Source organism: Corvus kubaryi, unplaced genomic scaffold (genome assembly GCF_017639235.1).
Source record: "Corvus kubaryi isolate FWS band 111438036 unplaced genomic scaffold, C.kubaryi_AGA036_p1.0 split1-37296, whole genome shotgun sequence".
NCBI lineage: Eukaryota > Metazoa > Chordata > Aves > Passeriformes > Corvidae > Corvus > Corvus kubaryi.
Window position 1 is genome coordinate 17,775,513 of NW_024582075.1, and position 27,532 is coordinate 17,803,044.

The following is a 27,532-nucleotide window of genomic DNA, read 5'->3' on the forward strand; positions in this document are numbered from 1 at the left end:
ACGGCAGCGCGGCACTGTCGCGCGGCAGCGGCGCGGCGGCCAATGGGGAGCGGCGCCCGGCGCTGGGAGCCGGCAGGCGCGGCCGGGGCGCACGTGTGCGGTGAGGGCGGCAGAGCCCGCGGGCCGCGGCGGGCCGGGGCTGGGTGTCCTGGGGAGCGGGGACCGCCGGCTCGCCTGGCTGAGCTGCCCTGCCTGTGCGCGGCGTCTGGTACCCCACCGTCCACTGGGAGGGTTTAACTTCGCCGTGGCTGTTAACCAGGAGGCACAGGCTGTCTTTTCCTCCGAGGGGAGCCGCGGTGGTCCAGTAATGCTGTCTCTTGCTCCGTTTGCAGTGTTGCCGCGATGGAGAACAAGGGCAAAAAGAAGTTCGTGGGGAAGAATGGAAAAGGACCTCGTGGAAAAGTGCAGCACGGGAAAAGGAAATTTAAAAAAGATAATGGTAGGAACGCGAAGAGTCGCCAATAGGAGTCCTGACTGAATGGTTATGGTTGTGTACTGGCATGCTTGGAGTTCTTTTTTTTTTTCTCTTTTGGTAAATTCATGTCTTGAAACGACTAATTTGGCAGATAAGCAACGAGAAGTGGGTGTTGCCTACCTGGATTTCAGTAAGACTTTGACAGTGTCTCCTCTCCTATGAGATTCTCACAGAAGTGCTGATGAACTAAGGGCTGCAAGAGCAGCTGGTGAGGTAGATTGAAAAGTGGCTGAACGGCTGGGCCCAGAGACTGGCATACTCTTTGGAGGCCACTGATCAGCAGTGGACCCCGGGAGTCAATACAGGGTCAAGTTCTGTTCAGCAGCTTCATGGAGGACCTGGATGATGGGGCAGCATCTGAAAGTGTGGCTTCTTCAGATTTACAGGTGACACAGAACTGCAGGGAGTGTTAGATGCACTGGAGGGTCATGCTGCCCTCCCGGGGGAGGTCAGCAGGTGGACAACTTGGCTGGCAGAAGCCTGGTGAAGTTCATCAAGGAGCGAAGGGCTAAGTCCTGCAGCTTGAGGGGAGCAGCTCCATGCACTGGAAAACAGTGGGGAAAGCCCAGAGGCTCCTGGTGATCAGAGTTGAGCATGAACCAGCAATGTTCTCTGGTGGTTAATTGGATCCTGGGCTGCATTAGGAGGAGTGCTGCCAGCAGATTGAGGGCTGTGACCCTTGCCCTCTCCTCAGCCCTGGTGAGGCTTCTCCTCAAGTGCTGTGTCCTAGCTGTGGCTTTTCAGTGTAGTAGAGATACAGACGTACTGGAGGGAGCCCAGTGAAGGGCTGCAAAGATAATGAAGGGACCAGGGCATCTCTTATAGTAGGAAAGGCTGAGACATCTGGGGCAGTTCAGCTTGAGGAAGACAAGACTGAGGGGGATCTCAGTGCGTACAGGTATCTGAAGGGAGGGTTCAAAGACAGAGCCAGACTCTTTCCAGTAGTGCCCAGTGACAGGACCAGAGAACAGTGGGCACAAACTAAAATATGGGAGATTCCTTCTCAACACCAGGAAAAACTTCTTTACTCTCAGAGTGACTGTGCATGGGCACAGTTTGCCCAGGGAGATGGTGGAGTTTATCACATTGGACTAGTCAAAAACCGCGCAGACATGGTCCTGGGCAACCAGCTTTGCATAGCCCTCCTGTGTGAGCAGGAGGGTTGGACCAGACGACTTCGAGTGGTGCCTTCTGACCACAGCCATTCTATGACTTTGTCTTGGATTCAAAACTGTACTGACTGTTTGAGCCACTAACTTGCTGAAATGCTTTAAACAGGTTGCATTGCAAGCCCTTCAACTCTATTTGATTCACCTAAAATATTCTCAGTTTAAAATTTGAAGTTGATAACCTTTTGATTCTAGACTTGCCATTCCAACATTAAGAAAAAATTATTTAAGAGGTGATGGTAGGTGGGAACCTGCTGTAGGTTAGGACTGAGAAGATGCCTTTCACTGCTTACTGTCTTAGCAAGATGATGTTGAAACAGTTCTGATCATAAACTATGAAAAAATGACTTGGTGTCAGGGATGGTGAAAATTGTGATACAGAGTAATCCTTTTTATGCCTGAGCTGTTAACACTGCTCCCCAGAAAATAATGCGTGGGCCAAACTTCCTTACAGAAAATTTACACACCCAGGGGCTGCAGTGAAAACATCGGCTTTGAGAAGCCTGTAAGAATTTTTGTTAAATATAGAATAGTTATTACAAAGTAGTTAAATTCTTGTTACAGTAATTCTTGGTTTTTTTTAATTTTGAAGCAACAATAACTGTAGGATAGCATTTTCATTTCTTCTGTGTTGGTTATTAGATCCAGGTCCACCAAAGAAAGTCTTTAACAAAGGAGATGAGGAGGGAAAGCCTAAATCAATTTCCAAGAAATTTGTTAAAGGACAGTTAAGACCTGGGAAATCTACTGTCAAACAATTCAAGAATAAACAGCAACCAGGAAAGTTTGCAAAGAAGAGAAAACTCCAGGATGGTGAAGAGGGAGGTGAGCAGATTTTTAAGCCTGGATATCAATGGAAACCAGGTTTTGGGAAACACATTGTTATCTACATCTTCTTCTTTCCCTCTGCCTTTCCAAATTGGCTGAATAACTCCAGGTTCACTTCCCGTTTAATCTTTGCTGTGAGAAAAATTACTTCACTTGACTAAGCTGGAGGCTGAAGTCATGAAAATCAACAGTTTGGAATTTTCTGAAGTCAAAAGTAAAGACACAGTAGCAAATTTAAAAATTGTCATACCATCCTAAAGCTCAGTTTAGTTTAATGGCAGTGTTAAGTGGTTAGCTAGAAACTGGCACTTTTAACACATGATTTGAAAACACAGAGCTTTTTATGGTGTGTTTTGGACTAAAAGTACTTGCTATAAACTTTGGAGTAGAAATTCATGAAACAAAGTTGATTATACTTGACATTATTTCATTTCTGTGGTCCAGATTATCTGGTCACATCCTTTAAGAAAAAAAAAGCATTGTGGATGTTAACGCTGCTTTTATGTTTTACAGCTTTTTTTTCTTCTGTTGTTTATACAGAAAGCCTAAATAGTTGTCTGGTTTTATCATGTTTAAATAGATCTATTTTTCAAATTAATTTTTTCTGCATGAGATCTTCGTCTTGTCCCTTCCTCTCCTGTAAAGCAAAACTCTATTGGGTCAGTTAATCAGTATAGTAAAACAAGAAATGGAATCTTAAGTGAGGGGTTCTGAAGGTCAGCAGAAGTATGTCATTTGTTTGAAGGACAGTAGATTATGTTGAGTATTTTATTTTTGCTGTTCCTTCATGTTTGCAGAATGGCTTCACGTGGAATATGCACTAGATACCTGAAAAATCTAATAACAATAGAATGTTCCTGTTAGGCTGTTTTAAAAAAAAGGAAATGCACGACAAACCTTTAAATATTGTTCATAAGAGTAAATGAAAGCCTCTGTGTATGGCACTGCTCTCAAAGCATTTTTCTTGTCACTGTTGCTTTAGGAGAGTGATATAAAAATCAATAATATGCTTTGTAGAAAGGAAGGCATGGGTTCTTGAATGGGTAAAACAGTTAAGTACATGCTACTCAATACCAGTGAGTGGTGCTTTAAACCCTAAAACTTTGAGGCTGTGTCTTTAATGCATAATTTATGGCCCTTTTATAATGTTATTTTGCCCAAGTTCGTTGTGTGGCAGTGTACAGTGGTTGTATAGTAAAATCCCATGCTTAAGGAATCTGACTGAGTAGAAAGATTAGGCATGTAAAAAGGTTTTAATTTTTTTTCTGTTTTTGAGTTTTCAGAATATCTATCTTTGAGTTAGGGTTCTCCTTTCAAGAGAGGGAAACCATATGCATGAGTTAAGGGTGAACTAAAATGGGAGAATTACTGGGGCAGGCATAGGCTGCTAAGTTTATCTTCAGTCAATTTTCAAGCTATTAAGAGGTTTGTGATGCATCATCTGACAGCTTTAAGGAAAATTAACTGTTTGCCTTGTTCTTCCAGTAGTCTAGAAGTGGTGATTGCTAGCTTAGTGTATTTTTTCAGTATTTATTGTTTCATGTTCGCTAGATAGGTAACTGCAGGCAAAGGTCCTGAATCATTAGCAATTCAAGTCATAGAACTGCCATACTTTACACTGATGAAGAATTCTATTGCTGCTTGTTTGTTGACTGTAGAAAATGTATTTATTTTTGTCCTAAGGGTCAGATTCTAAGAAGCCAAAGTGGAATGACTTCAAAAAGCAAAGGAAAGAGTTAAAGCAAACCAGACAAAGTAATGATAAAAGCAATTATGACATAATTATAAAATCAAAACAAATATGGGAAAGTGTGAGAAGGTAATGGGTTTTTTTCTTTCACTCTGTTGACTTTTAGTCATAAATTACCAGAACACTGTCTTTCTCATCTTGTAATTTTATAAAACTGTTTCCAAACTGAATCTCTTTGGGTGAGCAGTAACATTGCATGCGATTTTGTAGGCAGTTCAAACAGAGTATGGTGACCCACAGTCCTAGGAATGTCTGGATTGAACTTGTATTTTAGGCTAAAATTTGAAAATTTGTAAATGCTTAAGAAGTTGCCTTTTTTTTTTTTTTTGAACCCTGAAATACAGAGTGTGTACTGATTCACCCTGATCCTGCAGTGGGATTACTGTGTGAGTTTTTTGTGAAGGTTCATTGTCTCTCTCTGAGGGTGTAATTCTAGAACTGGTGCCTCATGACAGCAAGAAAAGTTAATTTTGCTTGTCCTAATTGTTTGTACTTTGCATGCTTACAGAACTTTGGATCTGTAAGCAACTCTGACTGCAACTTTGAGTTTATGTTTAAAAAAATATTGTTACTCAAAAAAAGAATGAAGTGTGGAATTCTGGTTTGATTTCCAGGAACTGAAATAGCTAAATTATATCTCTGTACAGGTTTAATGAATGACAGTGTAAATTTGAATTGGCAGAAGCCAATCTGTTTTTATTTTGTACTGTCTTGCTTCTTAATTTATAGATCTAAGTGAATCATACTACAAATAAGCTGCTTCCTCAACTAAAATTGTTTTACTAGGTTTTTTTTGCTTGTAGGAAGAAATGTGATAAAGAGAAACGGGAAAAGCTCATGAATGAACTACAGAAGCTTCTTCATGGGAAAATTAAAAACGTAAGAAAAACTAATGGCATAGTGCACAAATTTACAAAATCTTCTTTAAAGAACGGTGAAACTGAGAGTAAACAGAAGAAAAACGGGGCTGAAAGAGTACATTTGGCACCTGTTTTTCGGACCATAGTCCTGGGATGCTTTGTTTGTCAGCTGGCTATTGTAAAAGGGTGCCAAGCAGCTTTAGTCCAGTAAAATTTGGTGTTAGCTGGGGTTCAGGAACTCAGAGGTTTGATTAGTAACAACTGTTGCTTTGCAGGTTTCTTGGGAAGTTAGTGTCCTGATGCTTAACTGTACTAAACAGTCGTTCTGCTTTATTCTTGAAGTGTATAAATTTGCAGTGAAGAACACGTTGAATTTTTGGTAGTCCATGCTGAAGTGGACCTGTATCATCACACTTACTCTGAAATAACAAAGAAGAGGAAAAAAAATGAGATACCATTTAATGTTTTTATTTCAGTATGAAAAATCTTAGTGCATGTCCTTAATTGTCAGCAGCTGCAAATGTTGTCTGTATTTTTTTGATAGCATACTTGTAAAGGGGTAAACCCCCTGAGTCTTGGTTTGTTATAAACAGGTAACTGCTTTTCTAATTTATAACTGGCATTACACGTGGCATGAAACTATCCCAGAGAGCACATTGAAATAATTATGGTGCTTACTGCCTTTTGAATGGCCTAGAGTAACAAAATACCTCTCTGCTTTAGCTGGCGTTTGCACATGATTCAACTCGAGTGATCCAGTGCTTTATTCAGTATGGTAATGAGAAACAAAGGCAAGAGACATTTGAAGAATTGAAAGGTACTTTCATTTTACTTTTATGCTTCTGTATTGTGGTTAGGATGCATTTAAACAACACATGTTTTCTCTTGAATATTTTTACATTTTTTTCTCAACTGATGCATCATTTCTAGTGAATTCTTCAAACTTATTTAAATAATGACATGTTGTTTTGTAGAGAAAAATAAACCAGCTGAATGCTTCTCCCTTCTTCTAGATAGCCTAGTAGAGTTGAGCAAGTCAAAATATTCCAGAAATATTGTGAAGAAGTTTCTTATGTATGGGTGAGTATTAAGTGAGTTTGCTCATCAGTCTTGCATTGTTTCATTTCCAGTGTGAATGCTGCTTCTTAATCTAGAGTGGATCAATCATGAATAAAAAGTATGTCTCTGAAAACATCTTTATAATATTACAGAGTTAAGGCAGGGGAATGCTAACAGTATTTTTCTTTTTGCAAGAAGTAAACCTAGTGCTGTACATGTCAAGGAAAACATGATTTAAAAAAGGTCACATGTATGCTCAGAGTTGATCTTTGCTATATATAAAAGACTGGCTTTTAAACATTTTCTTTCCTAAGTGTTTCAGGGTGCCATTCTTTATTCTCTAGAGTTTATCCACTGTTTTCTTTCCCTCGAAATGCCTTATAATTTCTCTAGATTCCTGGCTTTCTTTACATGTTTTTCTAAGTGCCATAAGGCTGACCCAGATTCATAAATTTCATGGTTTCTATGATAAAACTTATGACTGTATTTCTAAAAGCAAAACTATCACTCGATAAGCTTATCTCTAGAGGTTTTAATTCTTGCTATTTGTATTTCCCTGTAAAACAGAACAAAAGCACAAGTTGCAGAAATAATAAAAAGTTTTAAAGGCCATGTGAAAAAAATGCTCCGTCATGCTGAAGCATCTGCTGTAGTGGAATATGCATATAATGACAAAGCCATTCTGGAGCAGAGGAATATGCTGACAGAAGAACTGTATGGGAACACTTTCCAGGTTTACAAGGTGGTATTTCAGTATTTTGTAGTTTAAGGTAGTTTAGCCCCTAAGGTATTGTGTTAGTAATGCCTTACCTATCTTACCTATTTCCTTTGATTACATTTCCTTCTGTCAGCTGTCCAAAGGTAGTCTAGTTTAGCATGTTTAAATGTAATGATTACTTGCACATTTCTAGTTTAGATGTAAGTGTTGTGGGTTTTTTTTAGTTTGAACTATGTAAAATACACTGTGTTCATGTATGAGCTTGCTCTGCACATCAAAGATAGTTTGTTACGTAGTTTCAGTTCTCATAGTGTCTAGGCTGAAATCAGCCTTTCTGAGGTAAGACTTAGGCATAATTCTTCATTAATACTTTAGATAACTCTTGTGTCAGAACGACCTTGTATCTCCTGAGCACTGAGTGTGGGCAGACTGGGCCTGTATACAGTGTTCTATTTTGGCTTAATTTTTCTCTTTGTTTCCTTTTCCCATGGAGACTTTAGGACTTCAGTCCAAGCTCCACTGAAACCATTTAGATGCAGATCCTCACCAGGCAGTTGGAACCTTCTTAAAAAGTACAACCTTCATTCTTTGGAATTCTGTTTTTAATTTTTGCTGACTTGGAAAGTTCTATCCATTGGAGTTAGGAATTTTCCTACAAAGTATAGAACTGTTTTACACAATTACTAATTCCACTAGAATGACTCTTTCACCTGTTGTACAACACAGCATACTTATACCCAAGATTTCTGGTAAATTGTCTTAAGAAATTAACAGCTTATTTCTGAACCTGTGTTTTGTTAACATGTTATAAGTTTTAGTTAGGCATTTTGCAGCAGTGAGTAGTAGAGAGGCATGTTTGTTGTGATTATGGGCTGTAATTTGTACTGAGAGTCAAACAGACCATGAAACCAAGTGAAGTTAGCTTCCATCATTCTGGTATTTTTGGCATAAGTGCTTGAAGTAGCCATAGATTGTAGTGCAAAACAGACTCAACACAATGCAGGTGTATACAAAGTTGCAATGTAGTCTTTGAAAAGTAGCAGGGATCATTTAAAAAATGCTTCTTCTAATTGTCAATCTAGTCAGATTTCCTTCTAACAACAGATTATTTTAAAAGACTTACCGGTGTAATTCTTTCATTAAGATACCAGGAAGTACTTCTGTATGTAAAGTATATGGTATATATCCCTCCTCTCTGCTGTTCATGAACTGGAATTTCCTGGGTCTTTGTTAACTTCTCAGTTCATTGACTTGTTGTGTTGCCCTCTGATGTATGTGTAAAGGAGGATTTCTGCTTAGCTCAGGAGCACCTTAACACAATGCCAATTTTGTGTATTTTGCCTTGTATCTGACAGTGGCATGAAGAGCTGATATAACTGGCAAAAAGCACCTCAGTCCACAGAAGTGATTTTTGTTTGCTAATGAGAGATACTTAATTTGTAGAAACTTAAATTTGCAGCTTCTGACATACTCAAAAATGCATCTTTTTTTTTTTTAATTGTAAAAATTGTTAGTTTTGCAGAAAATTAATTTTGTTTTTGATATTCATGAAATTTGATGGAAAAAGGTCTAAGCATTATAATTTTCTTTGAACTCTGATACTTACTGGTACAATTAAACCTCTGATTGTGCATTCATTTCAGTCACCGGCTGTCCCAACACTGGATAAAGTGCTAGAAGCTCAGCCTGAAAAGAGAGAGGCCATCTTGGAGGAAATAAAGCAGATTCTTACACCAATGGCACAAAAGTAAGGACAAAAGTTGGTTGAAGGTGTGACAATCTAGCACAAACTGGTTTGCTTCTGACACACAAACAATGGCACTGGTATTCTTACAAGTTCAGACGACAGTGATACTGATACTCTTTTAAGCTGTAACGTTGCTGTGCTGAATAGTCTATGGTTTTGTCCCAGGTGTCATAATGAATATCTTAATTTTGAACTCCTGTTCTGTGAATTAAAGTGCCCTCTGTCCCAGACAGAGAATTGGTAGAAATGCTGCACTGTGATGTATTTCCATAATGCATGGTTAGATATCCTTCTCCAGTGGTCTTTATGAGATAATAGGTTCTATAATTCGTAAGTTTTGAGTCTCCCATATGTTGTAAATGTCAAACATCTAATCCAAAATGACCATGTGTTCTCTCTCACCATGCTGCCTAACTTTTTAAAATACAAGTGAGTTATTGCTAGCATATGTTAAAATGATTGTTTGTGGGGAACTTGTTGCTTATTTTCGTCTATCCAAATACAGGGAGGCGGTGATAAAGCACTCACTGGTACATAAAGTATTTTTGGACTTCTTCACTTACGCTCTTCCAAAACAAAGATCTGTAAGTATCTTCATTTTGCTTTTTGTCTTCTTTTGCCTTTCAGTGGAATGGTTTTTATCTTCTTATGAAAATGTTGTAAGTTGACTAGACAAAAATACACATCTTTCTTTGATAGAGTTCTATACATCTGGTGATTCTAGATAGATGACTGGAGAGTAGTGTTGTATGGAGATTTATAGTCATAGTGAACTTTCACAATAATGTATGCGATACTTGAATTTTTTTTAAAAAAATGAGATGACTTAGATGTTTCCTCTCTTCCTGTAAATTATCCTTCTTAGTAGCTGGGGAGTAATTACAGTGAGGACCATTGCTTGCAGTAGTTTAGCTTTCCGGTGTGTAGTTTCTTAATGACTTGCAGTGATGATCCAAAAATACAGTGAGATTCACCCTTCTATCAGCAACCAAAACTTTGTCTGCTATGTATGTATTAAATTGCGGGTTTAAGGTTACGTCTTGATTTAGGCATAAATCCATCTGTGTGATGTGACATGGTTTAAGCTGGTATCCTGTTTGACTTCACCTGTCTTCAGGGTGTGTCCATCAGCCTCAACCTGGTTCTGCAGCTCAGAACCATCTCACTTCAAATCAGGCAGAGCCTTCTAAACTTGCTGACTCTTCCCTCTTTCTGCTAGACCAGACTCCTGAATACTTCTTTATTACTTAATAAACCCAGAGCTAAGAGTAGGGAAGTGGACTATTCTGAGTCCAACTCTTCAGAGTCCAGAACATTCCTGTGCATGGTTTCATGTAATGCTATGTCTGAGAATGGTTTTGGATTTCCGGACTTGTGTGAATCAGGGGAATAATGGCGTATCTCCTTGCTTGGCTTTCTGTGCAAATGTGGTAGTGTATTGACATGCTCTTTGAGATTTGGAAACCCCTTTGGCAGATCTATTCCTGCCCTGTGCTTACACCTAGTGAGACCAATTGTGTTTTGACGGAGCAGTTTGCAAGTAATTGGTAAAAGGCTTGGAGCCTTTGGCTAGAGAGCAAGAAGAGCTAGGGATAGAAACAGGGATAGGTGGAGCTGTACTTCAAGCAAGTCTAATGGATGGTGGCAGAAGTAGTATCTAGTAACCTGAGAGGGGGTTGTTTGATTTGGTTTGCTTTTTTTCCTTTGGCTGATGGTATTATTTGTCAGACAGCTTCCGAAAATCTCTTTCCTTTGATATGAAGACACAACTTTTGGCTAATTCTTGTAATACCTGATTTATAACATAACGTGGTGCTTAAATGACTTTTTAGTTCTTCTTTCTGACTAGTACTCTGTGTGTATGAATATGCATCACCTGCAAAGATTTCTTCTTTGTCTCTAAGTTCTGTCTCAGTTCTGACCACCTTTTCTTGAATTTTTTGTAATAGGACAGCTGACAAGCTTCAATACAGTTGTGATTTCATGGCATGTTTATGATGAACAGTGTAGTTTTAAAGACAGAAAGCTTGTGTCATTTACAGTCTGTTGGACTCCTCTTGAGGCAGTTTTTCATAGGTCAAGGAAAGGAGAGTTGTTCTGTAGAGCCAGTGATGCAATATAGTGTGGGCAGACAAAAAAAAATAATTTCAGGCCCTTGCCCACCTGCCTTGAGATCCTCAAGCCTTTAATCTTTTTGCTTTATCACCTTTTTTTTTCCCCAGGAAATGATAGAAGCTATTAGAGAGGCTGTCATCTACCTGGCACACACTCATGATGGAGCCCGAGTAGCAATGCACTGTTTATGGCATGGCACTCCCAAGGTACTGTTTGGTTTCCCTCTAATTAGTCCTCTCTGACTGCCCACGTGGGTCCTTCTGCTTGTGCACATTTTCATGCAATTAACAATTTCAGAGTAAGGTTTAAAACTGATCCCTTTTTATCTACTAGCAAACTTGAGCAGTGTTTTTTTGTGAATCAAATGCTTTCATTAGAACTTTTATAGTGGAAGGATGTCCTTTTATTTTTAGCAGAGGTTTTGGCAGTAATGCATAGAGTCACTTTTCCATTGTAAGGTTATTGGCATTTCATTTGTCCCATAGATTTCATAATACAAGTGAAATTGGCAGTAGGGAGAGGACAGTAAAGAACTTTAGTTTCATCTGCTGATACAGTATCCAGAAATACTTTAGGTGTAATGTATGTCATCACCTCTTGGAAATATTGTAATGCCTCCTATGTTTTTCTGTATTAAAAAATAAAAAAGATGAGTTATTAAAATAGTCTACTTGTTAAAGAATGCAGAAAAAAAATTAAGTTCCTAGGATCTAGGCATAATAATGGATCTAAAGAACACTGAGCAGTGATTCCAAGAGCCAGAAGTACAGGAAGAGAACTTTCTGACAAAATATTCTTGTTAGTAATAGGGGTTTAAGACAAGCTAGAGTCCTGTTTAATGTGTTTCTTTCCAAATGAAGAGATGAAATGCGTTTTCCTTTAATTAATGAACAAAATATGAGTGAACATACGTGGTGGTTTTGGGTTTGTTGGGTTACTTTCCAAGTTTTTTTGACATCTCCAGTTGGTGGTCTGGACTTGCAAATAATCTCTGGACTTGCAAATCTCTCTGGAATCAAGTCACAATTTGGGTTTAACTTTTCACACTGGTTCTAGGTGTAGACTAATAGAATAAGTGTTAGTCTTTGGTAGATAGCCTTTGCTTTAGAAAGCAAATTGAAGGTTATGTTTTTAAAAGGTGTAAATAGCAGTTTAGTTACTCAGAATCACTGGTATTCTGGGCTCATTTGAGTTTCCTCTTTCCTTTTGGATAGGACAGAAAAGTCATTGTGAAAACTATGAAGACGTATATTGAAAAAATAGCAACGGTGAGTGTTCATTAACCATTTATTTCATAGTCAAACAAGTGATTTGATAGAGGCTAGTTTGAATATTCTTTAGTACTGGGAACAACTTTGAGATCTTAATAAAACTAGTCTTAAAATAGTGGTGATGTATTAGATAATGTAAAATAATCGAGCTGTACAGAATATTTGGGGACACGCCAAGAAGCTTTGTTGTGGGCACTACAGGTAGTACTATGCTTCATTGAAGTGGCTGAGTTCATTATTATTCCTAGGTTTTCTTCCTACTTTTTCTGTTGTTGGTCCCAACTTTATATTTCATCTTCATATGGCTCATTGGTTATTTCTCCTTGGTTGGGAGTAAAACAGCATATATAAAGAAGAGGAAGAAGAATCAAGATGTGTTGGAGATGTCACTGGAAAGGCTCTTTGAACATGTATATTTCTTAGAAGATTCCCAATTTTTTTTTCAAGTCAGGAGGCTTCAAAATAAATTAATGCTGGAGTAGCATACAGTGGATGAAGTCTGTTTTATTTTTTAATGAATAACATATGTATTTGGAGACTGCAGCACCAGCAGCGTAACAGTTGCAACCAGATTTCATGGATTTGGGCAAACCTGCAGCTGTAAAGAACAGCTTTTTAAACTTCCCTTCCTGCTTGCTGTGGTTTTTTATTTGCTAATAGTTATTGTGGTCTCAGTCAGTGGCCTTCAAGCGTTTTTAATCACATCCTGGGCATGCATCCCCAATATATATAGCTATGTATAAATTACATACCTTTACTACTGTAATAGTATATGTTATAAAACATACACAGGAACAGAAAATTTGAAACAATGAGATAAAAGTAACCAGAGGCTATTTTTATTTGTTTATTAATGGTGCCAAGAATATTTGCTTTCTGCACCTCAATGGATTGTCTTGTGCAGCCTGCTTTGAGGGCCACTAGTCTAGGTAATGTTTCCATAACTTTCTAGTACTGGAATAAATGAGTTGTTCCATTTTATATATTATATGGAAGTATGAGACAGTGGGTAAATAACAGCTGGCACAACACTGGAGCACAGAAGATCTGGCTTCACTTTGACATAGAGCCTCACTGACATACAAGTGAATTCGGTTGTGCCCTTTTGAGTGTGCTGGAGACTTCATTTCCAGCAAGGCAGTAGAGACCGTATGGCTCATTGCAGAGATATGATCTCCGAAAACATTGTTTGTGACTTAGTTCAGTTTTAAGCAAATCTATGACAGAAATAAAGTCTGTATGTAATGTTCCTGTAGGGAAAATACTGTGATTTCAAATGTTGATAGTACAGTATGATTAGGTTAATAGCTTGAATATGATAAAGCAGTATATTCACTTGAAATAGAAGATCTACTTTTGTTTTTGTTTTAACAACATATTTCTCTTAACAAGCCTTGGTTTTAGAGAAAACCTAAATGTTGGACTTCACTCATTTTATGACAGTAGTCAGAATTTGCTTGTGCTTCATGTTGTGTTACGTTTGAGATAAACTCTCAGAAATACTGATTCTAAGTAAATTACTATATTCATAAAACTTGATTGCATGCAGTTTCTGATGTCTCATCTTTGCAGGGTGAATTTTCTCATCTGGTCTTGCTGGCAGCATTTGATTGCATTGATGACACTAAACTTGTGAAGCAGTTAATTATATCAGTAAGTAATTGAATTTTTCCTAAAATAGTATATTAAATAGTGTCAGTGTGTTTGTCAGTCTATAGGAGGATGAAAGTAGGAATCCATCTGCTTTTTTAGACTACTTGAATACTTCTCATCTTTTCTGTTTCCTTATATTTATGTATCATGGTTAGTTTTTTCTTTTCATAGCAGACCGTAGCACTTTCATATGTTTTAACTATTTATTTGAATTAGTTTTTAAACTAGGTTCATTGCTTGCTGAAATTTTTCCTTTTAGTACATGTTCATTCTGGAAAATGGGTGACCAGAGTCTCTTTAAAGTCGATGTCTTTTATCATAGAAACTTGAGCTTTACTAGTATTTCAAGAGATTAAGTTGGTGGAAAACTTCAGAATGGTGATGTTACCTTATTGATTTTACTGGCAAAAATATTTGCATCCTGTAAGCAGAAAAAACATTGATGTACATATTGTAATCTGCTTGCAATAGTACTCATGCTATAGCTGTAAGCACTGACTGGTTTAATGGAAGTGGCAGAGAGGTAAAGTGAGGCAAGTGTTCTCCATGTGGAGAAAGAATATGAGGAGAAAGTGGCTCTGATGAGTTTCTTTCTTGTTTTGAAAAATAGAAACAAATCTTCCTTGAGCAGCTTTGTATGGGGGGCAGTTGGGATTTTGTAGCCTAGCATGAAGATTTGGCCTGTAGACTGGGCCTCTCTAATGGGTCTGGAGAGATGAAAGCATCTTCATGTGGAGGTGGCTTTTGTTCCTCAAGTATTTCAGCTGTGATTGCAGCTGGGTTTGATTCCCAGAGCCTGGTCTGGAATGTGACAATTTCTGGGAAAGGTCTAAGGAAATAAGTTCTGATGTATCTGGGCTTAGTAGGAGATATTTGAGTTGTTTCTGTACTGTGTAACAAGCACTCTACTTTCTGGAGGTTCATTAGTTCAGATACTATGTCTAGCTGAGCTTCCAAGATGCCACTTAATTACAGAATCATCTGAGGTCAAGAATTAATCCATCATCAAAGATAATGGGCTGTTTACTGTTAAGTCATCCTACCACATCAATCTGGACAGAAAAAGGATGACAAGAAGTGGCCTTCATACATACACTGTTGGCCCATCAGGGTTTATGTGAGGTTGAGAATGAGGAAAGGATGGCAGGAAAAGGAAAAAAGAAAATCTTAGGGTCAAAACCAGCTCTTCAGGTAGTGAATGATCACTAGTAGCAGATGAGAGGTGGGGGCATCTTAAAACCAAGCAGTGAAGCACATTCTGTAGAGGAAACCAATCTTTAAAATTATCTCGAAGAGCAGTTAGACTTCTAAAATACCTTATAGAGATTTTCATTCTGTCCATAAACCATTCCTAAATGGTTTTTTACCTTCCTAAACCATTAGCTTTAGGAAGGTAAAAAAACTAGTAAGACTGGAGGGGGAGAAAAAGCAAGGGGGTTTTTGTATTTTTATTTTTTTGGGGGCTGCTTTTGTTGGTTCGGGGTTGTTGTTTTTTTTTTTTTGGTAGTATTGCAAAATTCATCGTTTATGTGTGTTGGCAGTATGACTGGGAATTTGTAGGTAAAGGAAGGTTTTAAGCTCTTTAAATCCTCTTGAGGAAGGCCTTCTCATCATCTCTCAGGTCCATGGAATCTTAATCCTGGACCAAAGTACTTGTGTGGGGCTTTGAACTTTAGTATGTGATTGGAACTGTACGTTGAGCACTTGGCATGCGTAAGGATTCAGGCAGATTTTAGTACAAAATCCCTCTTTTATGAGGACTCCAAAAAAATGGAGACATTACCAACATGAGATAGCATGTCTCTGTCATTTGGAGTTTCTCCTGGTACTTTTTCACACTTCTGATACTGACAGTGACCAAGAGCTGTTATTTCATTAATGTTTTGTTGCGGTCCGTTTACTCTCACAGGAAATAAAGGCTTCTTTGCCTGATATAATAAACAACAAATACGGAAAGAAGGTGTTGTTGTACTTGCTAAATCCTAGAGATCCTGCACATTTCGTTCCAGAAATCATCACACTTCTGCAGCAGGGAGATGGAAATGCCTATAGGTAACTCAAATATAAAAGTTAAATTGTTTTTCTTAGAGTCCAGAAGAATTAATGCAACTTTCTGTCATGATTTAATTTCAACTTTTCTTCATAATAAATCTAAGTAATGTAATAAATATATATAAATAATACATAAGCATTATTAGATATGTTAATCTGTCCTTATTTTTTTCTTGGGTTTTTTTGTTAAATTTCATATACAAGGATTGGTAACCAGCAGTGTACTGGAGATCAGCATTTTGCCTGTTTGGTAAAGGGCAAATGTTGTGATATATACTGTGTAAGCTCATGTATCAAATCTAGTGTAGAAGAAAATTTGAAACGTGCATTACTGATGCGTTGGGTAGCATACAAGTATGTCTTAAAATCTAGCAATAAAAATGGAAATTGTTAATTTGATTTCAGGCTCTGGTATTGACATTGATGCTTTTCAGCTTTTGAAGAAGGAGTAATTGTAGATGACTAGTAAGCTGTGTAAAAAATACATCTCCATAGCTGAGATAGCAAAGTGAAAAGAAATGATAAATGTCACTAACAAGAAAAAACTCTATGAGCTTTTGAGGCAGTCAGCTTTAAACACTTTCTCACTCCATGTGTTTGTAAATTCTGTGTCCAACATGCGTTTAATTGTACATGGAACAGAGGGAACAATAATGCCTGTATTTTAATCTAGCAGTAATTTCTATGTCTCAAATAGCACAGATGTTCTGAAATTTCTTGTTACTTGATGTGCATATGGTGCAAATCTGAGTAATGTGCTGTCTCTTTCATCAGTAAGAAGAATACTGAACTCCGTCGCCATGAACTCCTGGAAGCCATTTCCTCACCTTTGCTAGAATATTTGCAAGAACATACCCAAGAAGTAGTGATAGACAAAGCTACCTTTGTCTTGGTTGCTGATATTTTAAGAACAGCTCTTGGTGACATCCAGCCTGCACTAGATGCAATTGCTAATTTAGCAGCAGAAGAGCTGGTTCCAGGGGGCCGTGATGGACAGGTAATGTACAGAAGACAAGGTGCTGAGATCTTGCAGATCTTCTGTATTACTAAAATGAACTTTGGTCTTGTTTTCCTTTGTGTAAGACATCAGTATACTGCCCTGATAGCACTTACACATTAGATGTGATCCCATTTTTTGATTTGTTGATTTCATAGTTTATTATTAGTGCATCTGGAGTGATGGTGGCTTGAGCCAGCATTTTGTATGAGTTGTAGGGCAAGATGCTTCATGATCTTCAATCTTCAGAACTGCTTTGAACACTTAGTGGGAAGGTAGCTGACAAGCATGTTACACAGTCTCTCTTTTGATGTTATCACTGTGCAGTCAAGCACTTAGCAAAGTTTTATAGGTCATTTGACTGTTTACACGAAGAGGGACGGGATCTCTTACCTTTCAGGTGTGCATATCTCCATGCAAGGAAAGATCTTAGATAAGAGCTGTTTGTCTTCACAATATGACCTTCTCTCCAAAGAGCACCCCTCCCCTACTTTGTTAAGCTCATCAGATATGCGTCCGTAGATTAGAAAACAAAAAAATACAATGTACGCTATATTTAAAATAGATATCCTCCAGATTTCCATAGTTGTGGTGTTTTAGCTCTGTCTTTCCTCTTCTTTGATACACGTTTTATGAAATTTTATGTGAACTACATGTGTTTTCTGTGGCTTTTTGTGAACCATACTGTAGTGAATTTTCAAGTGTGGAAATGTGGAAGGTCTGGAAGTTCTGGCAGAGGAAGTTAGACCAGGAGATTCTGCTTATTATGAATAAAATCCTTGGAAGGGTGGACGAAGTGTTGGTTGATATTGTTTATATTACTGAAAGTTAAATGTTACAGGGAATATAGTAAAAGTTAAACTGGTCAATTTGAATGAGTAGCAAGAAATGTGCATCAAACTTGTTCATATTTGCTTTGGTTGTGAATTAGTGTGATGGCAGAGTGAATAAATCAAGCAGAAATATTAATGGCCAGATGTGTAACTGCATTTTGAAACAACACCACTAAATAATTTTGTTTTGATTTGTCTATTCCCCTTAAAGCTTCACATTGCAGAACATCCAGCAGGCCATCTAGTTTTGAAATGGTTAATAGAGCAAGATGAAAAAATGAGGGAGAGTGGAAAAGAAGGTATGTTGGAAATACAGCTTTATTTGATCAGATTGACTTCAGAGTAATTGGCTATCTGACCTCAAATAAGATTGTTGCATTTATTTCTTTGGGTATACTAGTATATGGAAAATTTAACATAATTGTTTCTATCTTTTTGCTGTTGTAAGCTGCTATACAAACAGAATGCCAAGGATATGTTTGCTTTTTTTGCAATGCAAGCAGTGGTTGGGTTTTTTTCAGGGCTTTAATGTGTATTTGGGACGGACTTCATTTCTGTGCTTAAAATGTCTTGATAGCTTTGCTAAATTACACAGTTGTTTAAGGATAATAATAGAAACAGTGAAGTCTTTCTTACAGGAACCCCTGTTTCATTAGTGCTCGTAAGCCAGGCTGTAATCTTTACTTTGTTCATTAGTGCTGTTGGGTTAATGCTTTGTAACTGTTACTAAAATAATTTGTGCACTAAAATAGGACATCTTTGCTAGTTTATGTTCCATAAGGCAGATATTGGGCACAGATGTTCTCATCTTATTTTAGCTTTTAAACTTATGTTATTACATAACTGTAAAATCTTTTGTGTATATCACTCTATCCTAATAGTGATTATTTTTCTCATACAAAGAGCTCAAAAAATGAATGTGTGTGGTTGGCAAAGTGTAATCTGAGGGAACTTCTTCTGTGTTTTTTTTCTATGTAGAATTATCAGATCTTGTTAAACATTTTATTTCTTTTCCTCTTGCAACATTCAGATATCCAGTGTTTCCTTTAAAAATGTTAGTTGTGCTTTATTAAATATTTCTGAAAGTAGTCTGTTTTCCTGCTTCTCAAGTAGATGATTAAAAATGTGCAAAAGAAAAGTTTTGTGAGTGTCTTTCAGATACTTGCTTATATGAAATGATGATAGTAATCTGGATTTATTTCTGTTAAAATTGTACAATTTCCAGTTTAATCGCATGCTGTTCCCTTTGGTTTCCTCCAAAAAGTACCATTCAGAATTGGTGCTCTGAGTTTATTAAATTGGCATTAAACCCCAAGCAAATTGTTATCACATGGGTAACAAGTATTATAAAATCTGACCTGTCTTCAGGTGGAATTAGAATCTAAAATGACAGTGAAAAATAGCTTCAGTGTTTGGAGGCTGGAGTTTGTTGGGGTTGGGTGGGGTTTTTTTCATTGTTTACTGGTAAATTTGCTCAGCATGCCAATTTGTAAGAACTGTTTCCGTGAAGTTCAGTTCTTTAAATTCATCTGGGGCCTTGAAGTCAGCCTAGGTTCCTTGTTTTGCATGTCATCAGTGTAATGAATCTGAAGTCAACTTAGGCTTTCAAAGCCACTGAAGAAATAGATCCCTGGAGCATCAGTGCAGCTGAAAAAGACAGAGTTTTTGCATCAATGAAGGATTAGCTCTGAAATTTTAAGTAACCTATGTTCAAATTCTTTTCCTTTAGTTGTAGAGTCAGATGTTTAAAAATGTAGCATTTTTCAACAGAGGTGTGTGTGTGTATTTAGTATACAATGATCTTTTCATTCAGAATGATTCTGTGATTCCTGCCAAGTTCTGTCTTTGGACTGTATGCCTTCTCTAAGATATTAATAGCCTTTTACACCCTTTTTAAAAAACAAACAAGTTTGAATACTTTATAATAGTAAACTGTCACATAGTGCTGCTGTTGTCTAACAAATCCCATGCAGTACTTGGAAGTAGTCTTATATCTATAAAGGTCTGCATTGCATTGAACAGTCAATTACTTTGAGGGAGCAGAACTTTGTGAATACTTGGGGGACTAAATACAATTTGATTAAATGTGACTGCAGAAAACTTTGAACAGGCTTCTTTGTAGAAAGATATTGTCTCATTTTTTTCTTCCCCTGTTTCTTTCCCATACTTTACAGTTTGCTTTGGAAGAACACTGGTGGAACGTGTTGGTATTGAGAATCTGAAGACCTGGGCAGAAGTAAATCGAGGGGCCATTATTCTTTGTTGGTAAGTAAGGCACATGGCTAATTCTGGTTAGATTACATTGTTAATTTCTTGAACAGCTGAGAGAACATCAATTGAAATTTCTACCAACAAAATGACATTCAGCGTGTGCTATCTTGAATGCAGCTGGCAAGTCTTGAATGAAACAGGGATTAGAAAAATTCAAACCAGAGTTTCCATGGGTTATTCCTTGAGCTCCGTCTTTTGTAGTACTAAGAAACAGCTCAGTATCAGAAAATCTGAAGGTTTTGAACAAAATTATTTTTTAAATTGTGCCTACCATGTCTTGTTTTACAAGCACAAAACTCTCAGAAGAGCAGTCCACAAATAACTACATTAAAATAATTAACTTTAAAATACCTGGTACTGGTGGCAGCGTACAAAAATCCAGAAATTGTTTTGTTTGTTTTGGTGAATTATTGCTTTGTGTTGATGCCTTAATTGCAAAGGCTAAAACATTCTCATACTGAAGTAGGGAAGTGTTTGGAAGAGACCATACATAATAGATTATGCAAAGGCCTATGATGAGCTAACTGGCTCACAAATTTGAAGCAGTGAACCATGCACCTAGTGAGATCAAAAACACCCCACTGGGATCAGATTAACGTTAACATTTTGTTTTATCAAATGTGAACTGCAGTGCTAATCACCTCTGCTTCCTCTTTGTAGCTACCTGTCAGTATCAGGTCATAGAAACCCAAGGTTTTGTCCTATAACCTGAAGTGCGTGGTCTGTGTTGTGGAACTTGTGTGTCAGCCTTGCCCTTCTGGCACCTCGTAAAGACTTTCACTGAATCAAAATCAGGAAACAATTCAAACAGACATAACATGATTTTGAAAATGAAATCCCTTGATCTCTTTTCTGCTCCACTTTTCCCTCTCCTAAAGTTACTTTAGATTCCTTGCTGTTTGCTTCCCATCACTGATCTTTATCAGTTTAGAGTAGGGCTACTTTGATGTTCATGCTCTTTTGCAAGGTGAATCAAAAGCCATTTTCACTTCTGTTAGTTAATCTGAGTTTAATTCTAATTTTTATTTAGTCATTATCAGTCAGATCACTAGTGTGAAGAACTGGTAGTAGAAGAGTAGTTGCAATCCAGATACGAAACCAGTTCATACAACCTCTTACTAGTCATATGTATCTGACTGTTAAGATTGTTCAGCTGCCAAAATGGTAATGCTCTTTCTTTGCCTCTTATAACAGGCCTTCAGAATTCAGCAAATGCACCTAATGCCTTTAAGTTATCTGATCCTGTGCACAGGTATTCAGTGAAGTTTTGTTAGAAAGGCTTATTCAGTGACTCTGTATTAATGCTTGGATGTTCTTCCTTTAAGTCAAGGCTGAATAGATTAATTTAACATGGGATGTTGCTAGTGTTTGTACTAAGCTGTTGAGATTGTCCAAATAAAGTTGTAAAGTAAATTATTAGATTTTTTTACCATATTTAACACTAATAACTGTTCAGCAATCACTGTGACAATAGTCTTTTAATAGATGTTGAAGACTTAGAGATAAAACAGGAAACTAGTAATTGCTCGTTAAAGAAACTAGCACAGCAGTGGTGAATTTTGTGGAAAAGTCTGTGAGGAATGGCAGTCTTTCTCCTTCTCTGCTGTTACTCATGCCACTACAGGTGGGGCCTTGACAAGTGTCCTTTGTTACCAAGTGGGGGATCTTATCTCCCAGACTGGCAGTATTTTCACCCATACTGAAACTTACCTAACAGGAAAGAGAGAAAAAAGTATATTGTAGGAGCGTTTGTTTAATGGAATTTTGTTGGTAGGTTTTGGTTTATTTCACTTAAATCTAAATCCTTTGTAAACTGAACTTCTCTTGATGACTTTTTAGGCATGATGTCCTTTTGTTTAGGCAGCTGAGAACACACAAACATAACCATCCCTTTTGCTCCAGTTCAGGTGACACCTGCTTACCTCACCGTCACATAGTAATTAATCACATTGTAGTCTAACTGCATGCACTGAAGTCAAGAGATTGCCTAAATCATACAGCAATGATTTATTTAGTCTGGTATAAGGTAACAGTAGGGGTTTTTTTACATAAAATAGTTGTTGAGTTTTTAAAAACCTTTTCATTTAAAAAACCCAGATACTTCTTTTGTCATAAAGAATCACAAATCCTCAGACAGAGGTAATTTTCAGACAATGCTAGTTCCTCCTAAAGCCATGATTGATTTTTGTTTTGTTGTTGGCTTTCGAAAGCCATCTGTCACATATGTGCAGATCTGAAACTCAGAATTACTTAGTGAGTCCATTCAAAGATTTTTGGCTATCTAGTCCTTTAAGCTTATTTGTCAGTTATAAGCAGTCGCTGCATATGCTTGGCTTCTCAGTAACCTGGTATCCTCTGGACCTTCTCCTTTCCTTGCCCTACTTGCTTTTGATTTTTATAAAAATATCTGGCACCTGGTTCTGACTTAGTACTATCTTGAGGAGCCCAGAGGTCCTGAGAGGACCCTCTGCAAGCTCACAGCCCAGACTAGCATATTAAGTGTTGTAAGTACTTGGATGTCATAGATGCTTGTCTGTTTAAATTCCTATATATGACTTTTCCTGTATATTTTTTAATTTGTAAATAATGTGTAGCATCAGGGTAGAAAATGGATAAGAACATACTTCACCGAATGTGTTACTGACTTCCTTTGTTTCTGTAATCTGTGGGAGTTATGTTTTTTATCCACAAAATACATAGGTGCTGGCTTTCTAGACCTTGTAAGAACTTGCAGAATAGTAATTTAAAATACCCCACTATGTCACTATGTTGGTCTTTTGGATGTGTTATCAAGCATGCAGATGTTCTGTATTAAGAACAGTGTCTCAACATACCTGTATTTACTACGAGTTTGAAAGCAGCTTTACATGTATAGCTGTCAGAAGTTGACATGCCTTTTTAGAGATAAGTAAAATGCTGTCCTGAGTGGCTTGCTACTTTGTGTGCTCCATGTCTCTTGTGGTGAGTGAAACATATATACCTCTCCATGTTAATTAACAATGTGTTCAGCACATACTTTGTCCGGATTCTTGACTTTCTTGCTTTTATCAGGGGTATATGACTCATGGAAGAGATGAGAAAATGCCACCCTCAGCTGTATTGAATTCAGTTTTAAAGAAGGCCTCTTGATTAAATAATACCATTACGGCTAAAAGTGTAACACAATTTGCTACTAAAAATTGATAGTTGTAGTCATAGAAATCTGGGAATTAAGTAGCTGAAAGTAGTGGTGGTGTCAGGTGGACATCCAGTGCTTTTCTGACTATAGTGTCACCATCCAGCACAGGATTTGGCATCCTAAAGGAGACAAAATTTAAGTCTCATTTTCAACTGCGTTAATTCCTTTATGTCTTACTCAGTTCAGTTTGCCTTGTCTAATCCTTGTTTAAAAAGTAGATAAGAAACAAGCTTTTAGGTGGATGCAAATTTGGGAGCCACTTGGAAGAATCCTAGGGATTGTAGGAACTTGTAGTATCATGCAGCCAACTTCATACCAGCACATGGGTGTTATAATTTGTTTCCAGTCTTAGTTTATTTGTATGTCAAACTTGTAATTCTCGTCTGTTTGCACACACTGGCTGTAGAAGACACTTTTCTAGGCAGTGTTCACTCATCATTTTGAAGTAGCCAATTAGGTGTGCCATTAACTCTGCAGATCTTGTGTTTCAATCCCAAGAACATTTCACTGTTAGCTGAAGAAAGGAAGAAGGATAGTCACTACTAAGCTGATAGTATTTTACAGCTTATGAAAAAAAAAAACCCAACCAGGAAGACTGCTTATGTGTCTGAGGAAGAGAATTTATCTGGGAAATCTGATTTGTTTTCCAAAAGTAGTATCTAAAAGAGAACAGAACTTGTAAGGCTCCATAGTCCTTCACTAAATGTAGCATGAAAGTGCAGTAGTGAAGGTACTTGATGTATGTTAGATGTACTTCACTGCATCCAGTTTTAGGACACCCATTACAAGAAAGGTATCAACAACCAGAGTGAGTTCAATGAAGGGTGACTGGCATAGCCATGGCTTGGGTCCCTTGGCCTGGAAGGAGAAGCTGTGCCACCAAGGCCGTTCCAGCTGAGAGAAGGAGCAGCTTATGGGCTCCCAACAGCATCCCTGGCACCAATAGGACAGGTGAAGGAGAGCTGGTCCTTTCGCAGCAGTGCATGCATGAGTAGAGAGCAAGAGGCAGTGGCACAACCTGGAACACAAGAGGCTCAGGTGGGAGATAAGGAGAAACCTTTACCACCATGAGGACGGTGCAGCAGTGGGACTGGGGTGCAGGCAGTTTGGGCTGTCTCTAGCCTGGCAGGTTTGAAGCCCAGATTGGGTGAACCCCTGAACAACCTGGTCTGACCCAGTATTTGAACATGCTTTGAGTTGGGATCAGCTGTTCCTTGCAGACTGATTTATCCTGTGTTGGCTGTGTTCTGACTTGGTGTTTCATATTTTCTGGAATGTTTTATGTCTTTTCTGTAATAGGAGGTGATAGCATCTGGCTTGCATTATATTCTCCTACATGGACAGCTTATTTTTCTGTGACCTCCATGCTGACCTTTGATATCCTTCATTTTTTTCCTGTGTCTTGCAGCCTTCTCCGGAGCAGTGATGAAAATGTGGCAAGCACAGTCAAAAAAGGACTGAAAAAGCTCATCCCAAAGCTGAAGCAAAATAAAAATGTAAAAGGAATAGAAGCATTACTGGAGAAATTAACTTCCTAGTGTAAATGAACCTAAAATGATTATTTACATCAATGCAGTCAACTGAGATTTGATAAGATTTTGCACCATGATTGTTTTAAGAAGCAGTGTATGCATTTGTATATTAAATAATTTCTAAAACAATTTGTGTTTGTACTCATTCTGTTGTTCACAGTAGAAGATTGTTCTCAGAGATTGAAATCTCAAGATTTAAGAGCTAATGGAAACTTCTGAACACATAATCAAGAAGTTGAGTCTTTCCTGATAACTTGCACAAAAATGTTTTAAATCTTGTTAAAATTTGCCTGTGTTACAGTTACCATAGAAACACAGGCATCTGTTCTGGACATACGGTGTATGGGCAAATATATTTATCTTAATCCCCTTTCCTCCTGGTTTCCTAAAAACAGAAGACAACCAGGAAGACTACTCAAGTCCCATTCTTACCCTGTGATGGAGGCTATCATCCCTAGGACCTAACAAGAATAGAATGAAAATAGTGTCTCTGACTTCTTTCAGAGAAGGTTCTGAAGGAACAGCTGACTACTTCAATGAACCAGGGTTTGGTTTTGTTTTGCTCAAGTCTTCTAATTACACACTTTTAAGCCCTAATAAACCCAAGGGATTTGGAGAAATTTTTTTGGTTTTTTTGTGGTAATGGGGGAGGGATGAATTAACTTGTGGTTGATATCAAATCAGTATCGATGTTTCCTGTACCCTGTTTTGATCTACAAAAATGAAGCCAATATTTTATTTTCTCCATTAAGAAGAAAGCCCAGAACTTCCTTCATAAGGCATTCATAGAACACCCACCCTGCTGGTGCTTAATGTCATGCTGATGGACTGATCCAAGCAGAGAACCAGATTGATTAAATCTCCAATTTTAGGAGTTACTCTTCTCTGTTACTTGGTTTGACAAGATGTGGCTCCATTTGTAATGGCAGATAGTGAGGCATTACTTCTAACATAGCAGTTTCGTCAACATGAAGTACTATACTGCTACCAGTGATTGGCTGTCAGTTGTTAAGTAAACTGGTTTAAGTTCCCATGTTTTACATAATGGAAATCAGTCTCCTAATTTAGTGTGTTTGCTGACAGAGGTCTTGATGATCCACCACTACTCCTGCAGTCCATTGGGAACTGCAGTGCTCAGCACACATCACAACCAGATCACCCAGTATGAGACTCAGACTTGAATGCTTAGCATGAGGTAAAATACTCAGGTTCTCTAGAGAGCACCTGTATGGCCCTGATGTTAAAACACAGAATCAAAGCATCAGATTCATGTAAGCACACATTCTTACTTGGCTGTTTGCTATTTAGTTTATCAGCACCTTCTCTAGCTATGACTTAATTTCATTGCTCCTGTATCTGTGCCGGATTCTAAACATTAGATTATAGCCCTCAATAACGTGAAAATTGAGAAGGGGATATTTTTGCCCTCCCTGTTTTGCTCTAGCACTAATTGGAGCTACAAAGTTCATCAAGGAGTTGGAACATCTCTCCAGTGGGGATAGGCTGGGGGAACTGGGCCTGCTCAGCCTTGAGATGATTTGAATCAGGACCTCATGAATGCCTGTAAGTGTCTGAGGGGAGGGTGTCCGGAAGATGGATCCAGGCTCTTCTTGGTGATGCTGAACAATAGGACAAGAGGCAATGGGCAGAAACTGCTGCACAGAAGTTCCACCTGAACATGATGAAAAGATTCTTTGTGCAGTGGAACAGGTTACTCAGAGAGGTGGAGTCTCACTGGGGATATTCCAGAACTCTCTGGACACAATCCTGTGCCACGTGCTGTAGGAGGACCTTGCTTGAGCAGGAAGGTTGAACCAAATGACCCACTGTAGTCCCTTCCAAACTGATTCATTCTGTGCTTCTGTACTTCTGTAATTATTCAGCATAAATCTGTTGCATATTTTGTTCACGTTGGCTTTTTTGGCAGTAACGTAGACTTCTTAGTAACAGTTCACTACCATTTAAATTCACTATCTGTTGCTAATTAAAACAATTGGTTTATTGTCACAAAAGAAAATCGTGCTGCAGACACTAGTGAGCTGCAATCTTCACTAACTGAGGGGATGGGTTTACAAGCAGGAACACTTAGTGCCAGGTCCAAGCAGTTCTAATTGGGATTAGCCTTTAAGTATTTACACCCACACATAAGCTTAGGTGGAATTAGAGGGGAGCACATTCAGCAGCAAAGTAGCCATAAATCAACAGGTGAAAACAAACAAACAATGTTAGAAACGATTTTCCTAACTATAACATTTATGTGCTGCCCAAAGTAGCCTAAGTAAGCTACAAATTACAATTGGGTTTGTGGTTTATTTGTTTTTATGAATTTGCCTATTTGAGTATCTTACAATTTTTTGTGAACTAACAAATATTGCCCCCAGACAGGACCAGTGAGAAGCAAGAGATTACTTATAATGATGAAGCAGTGCATTTCACTGCTTTAAACCGTTTATACTTAAACATACACATCTAGAAAATGTACTTAATTACTTCATCTGATTGGCAATGGCATTAAGTGTTCCTGCTCGTAAACACATCCTCTCACTGAAGGTTGGAGCTCATTAGTTTCTGTAACAGGATTTTCTTTTGTGACAATAAACCAGATCATTTTAATTAGCAGCAGATAATGAATTTGAACTGTAGTGAACTGTTTCTAAAGAAGTCTCAGTTTCTGCCAAAAACCCAACGTGAATGAAATATGCGACAGATTTGTGACTGAATAATTAATAGTAAAATAAAACAGCGAGTGGAAAAAAAAACTGGTACAGCCCTTCTCATTTTTTTGGGTTATTAAGGGGAACTAATACTTAGAATCTGGCACAGACATACTTCCAATTAAGAGGAATACAGGGAGAAAAGAAAATAAGTCATAGCTAGAGAAGGTGCTAATAAACTGAACAGCAAAAAGTCATGTAAGAATGTGTGCTAACATGAATCTGATCTGATGCTTTGATTGTGTGCTTTAATTACGGTTGCTTTAGCTGGAGTTGTACCAGGCAGTTTATTTTCATTTTTGAGTCTGCA

At 37.9% G+C, this 27,532-nt stretch overlaps 1 protein-coding gene across 3 annotated transcripts; it reads left to right on the forward strand.

Annotated features, from left to right (window-relative positions):
- Positions 1-35: 35 nt before the first annotated feature.
- On the forward strand, positions 36-24,637 carry PUM3 (pumilio RNA binding family member 3). Of its 3 annotated transcripts, none has more exons than XM_042012759.1 (18): positions 36-100; positions 333-439; positions 2,287-2,469; positions 4,156-4,291; positions 5,026-5,101; positions 5,806-5,899; positions 6,096-6,162; positions 6,709-6,883; positions 8,503-8,606; positions 9,112-9,190; positions 10,829-10,927; positions 11,936-11,989; positions 13,565-13,645; positions 15,555-15,697; positions 16,472-16,694; positions 17,739-17,826; positions 19,702-19,792; positions 24,385-24,637. In XM_042012759.1, exons 2-18 carry the CDS (start codon positions 343-345, stop codon positions 24,512-24,514), a joined length of 1,920 nt encoding a protein of 639 aa, XP_041868693.1. In that variant the 5' UTR covers positions 36-100; positions 333-342; the 3' UTR covers positions 24,515-24,637. The 3 variants fall into 3 exon arrangements, with proteins under 3 accessions (XP_041868693.1, XP_041868694.1, XP_041868695.1); XM_042012760.1 differs by lacking the exon at positions 36-100 and adding an exon at positions 115-194; XM_042012761.1 differs by lacking the exon at positions 36-100 and adding an exon at positions 120-208.
- The last annotated feature ends 2,895 nt before the right edge of the window (positions 24,638-27,532 follow it).

Excerpts from the sequence above, each read along its gene's own strand:
- PUM3 (XM_042012759.1), top strand. The coding sequence starts at position 343 with ATGGAGAACAAGGGCAAAAAGAAGTTCGTGGGGAAGAATGGAAAAGGA. Across the intron at positions 13,646-15,554 it reads TGAAGCAGTTAATTATATCA|GAAATAAAGGCTTCTTTGCC; the intron begins GTAAGTAATTGA and ends TTACTCTCACAG. Across the intron at positions 16,695-17,738 it reads CAGGGGGCCGTGATGGACAG|CTTCACATTGCAGAACATCC; the intron begins GTAATGTACAGA and ends TTCCCCTTAAAG.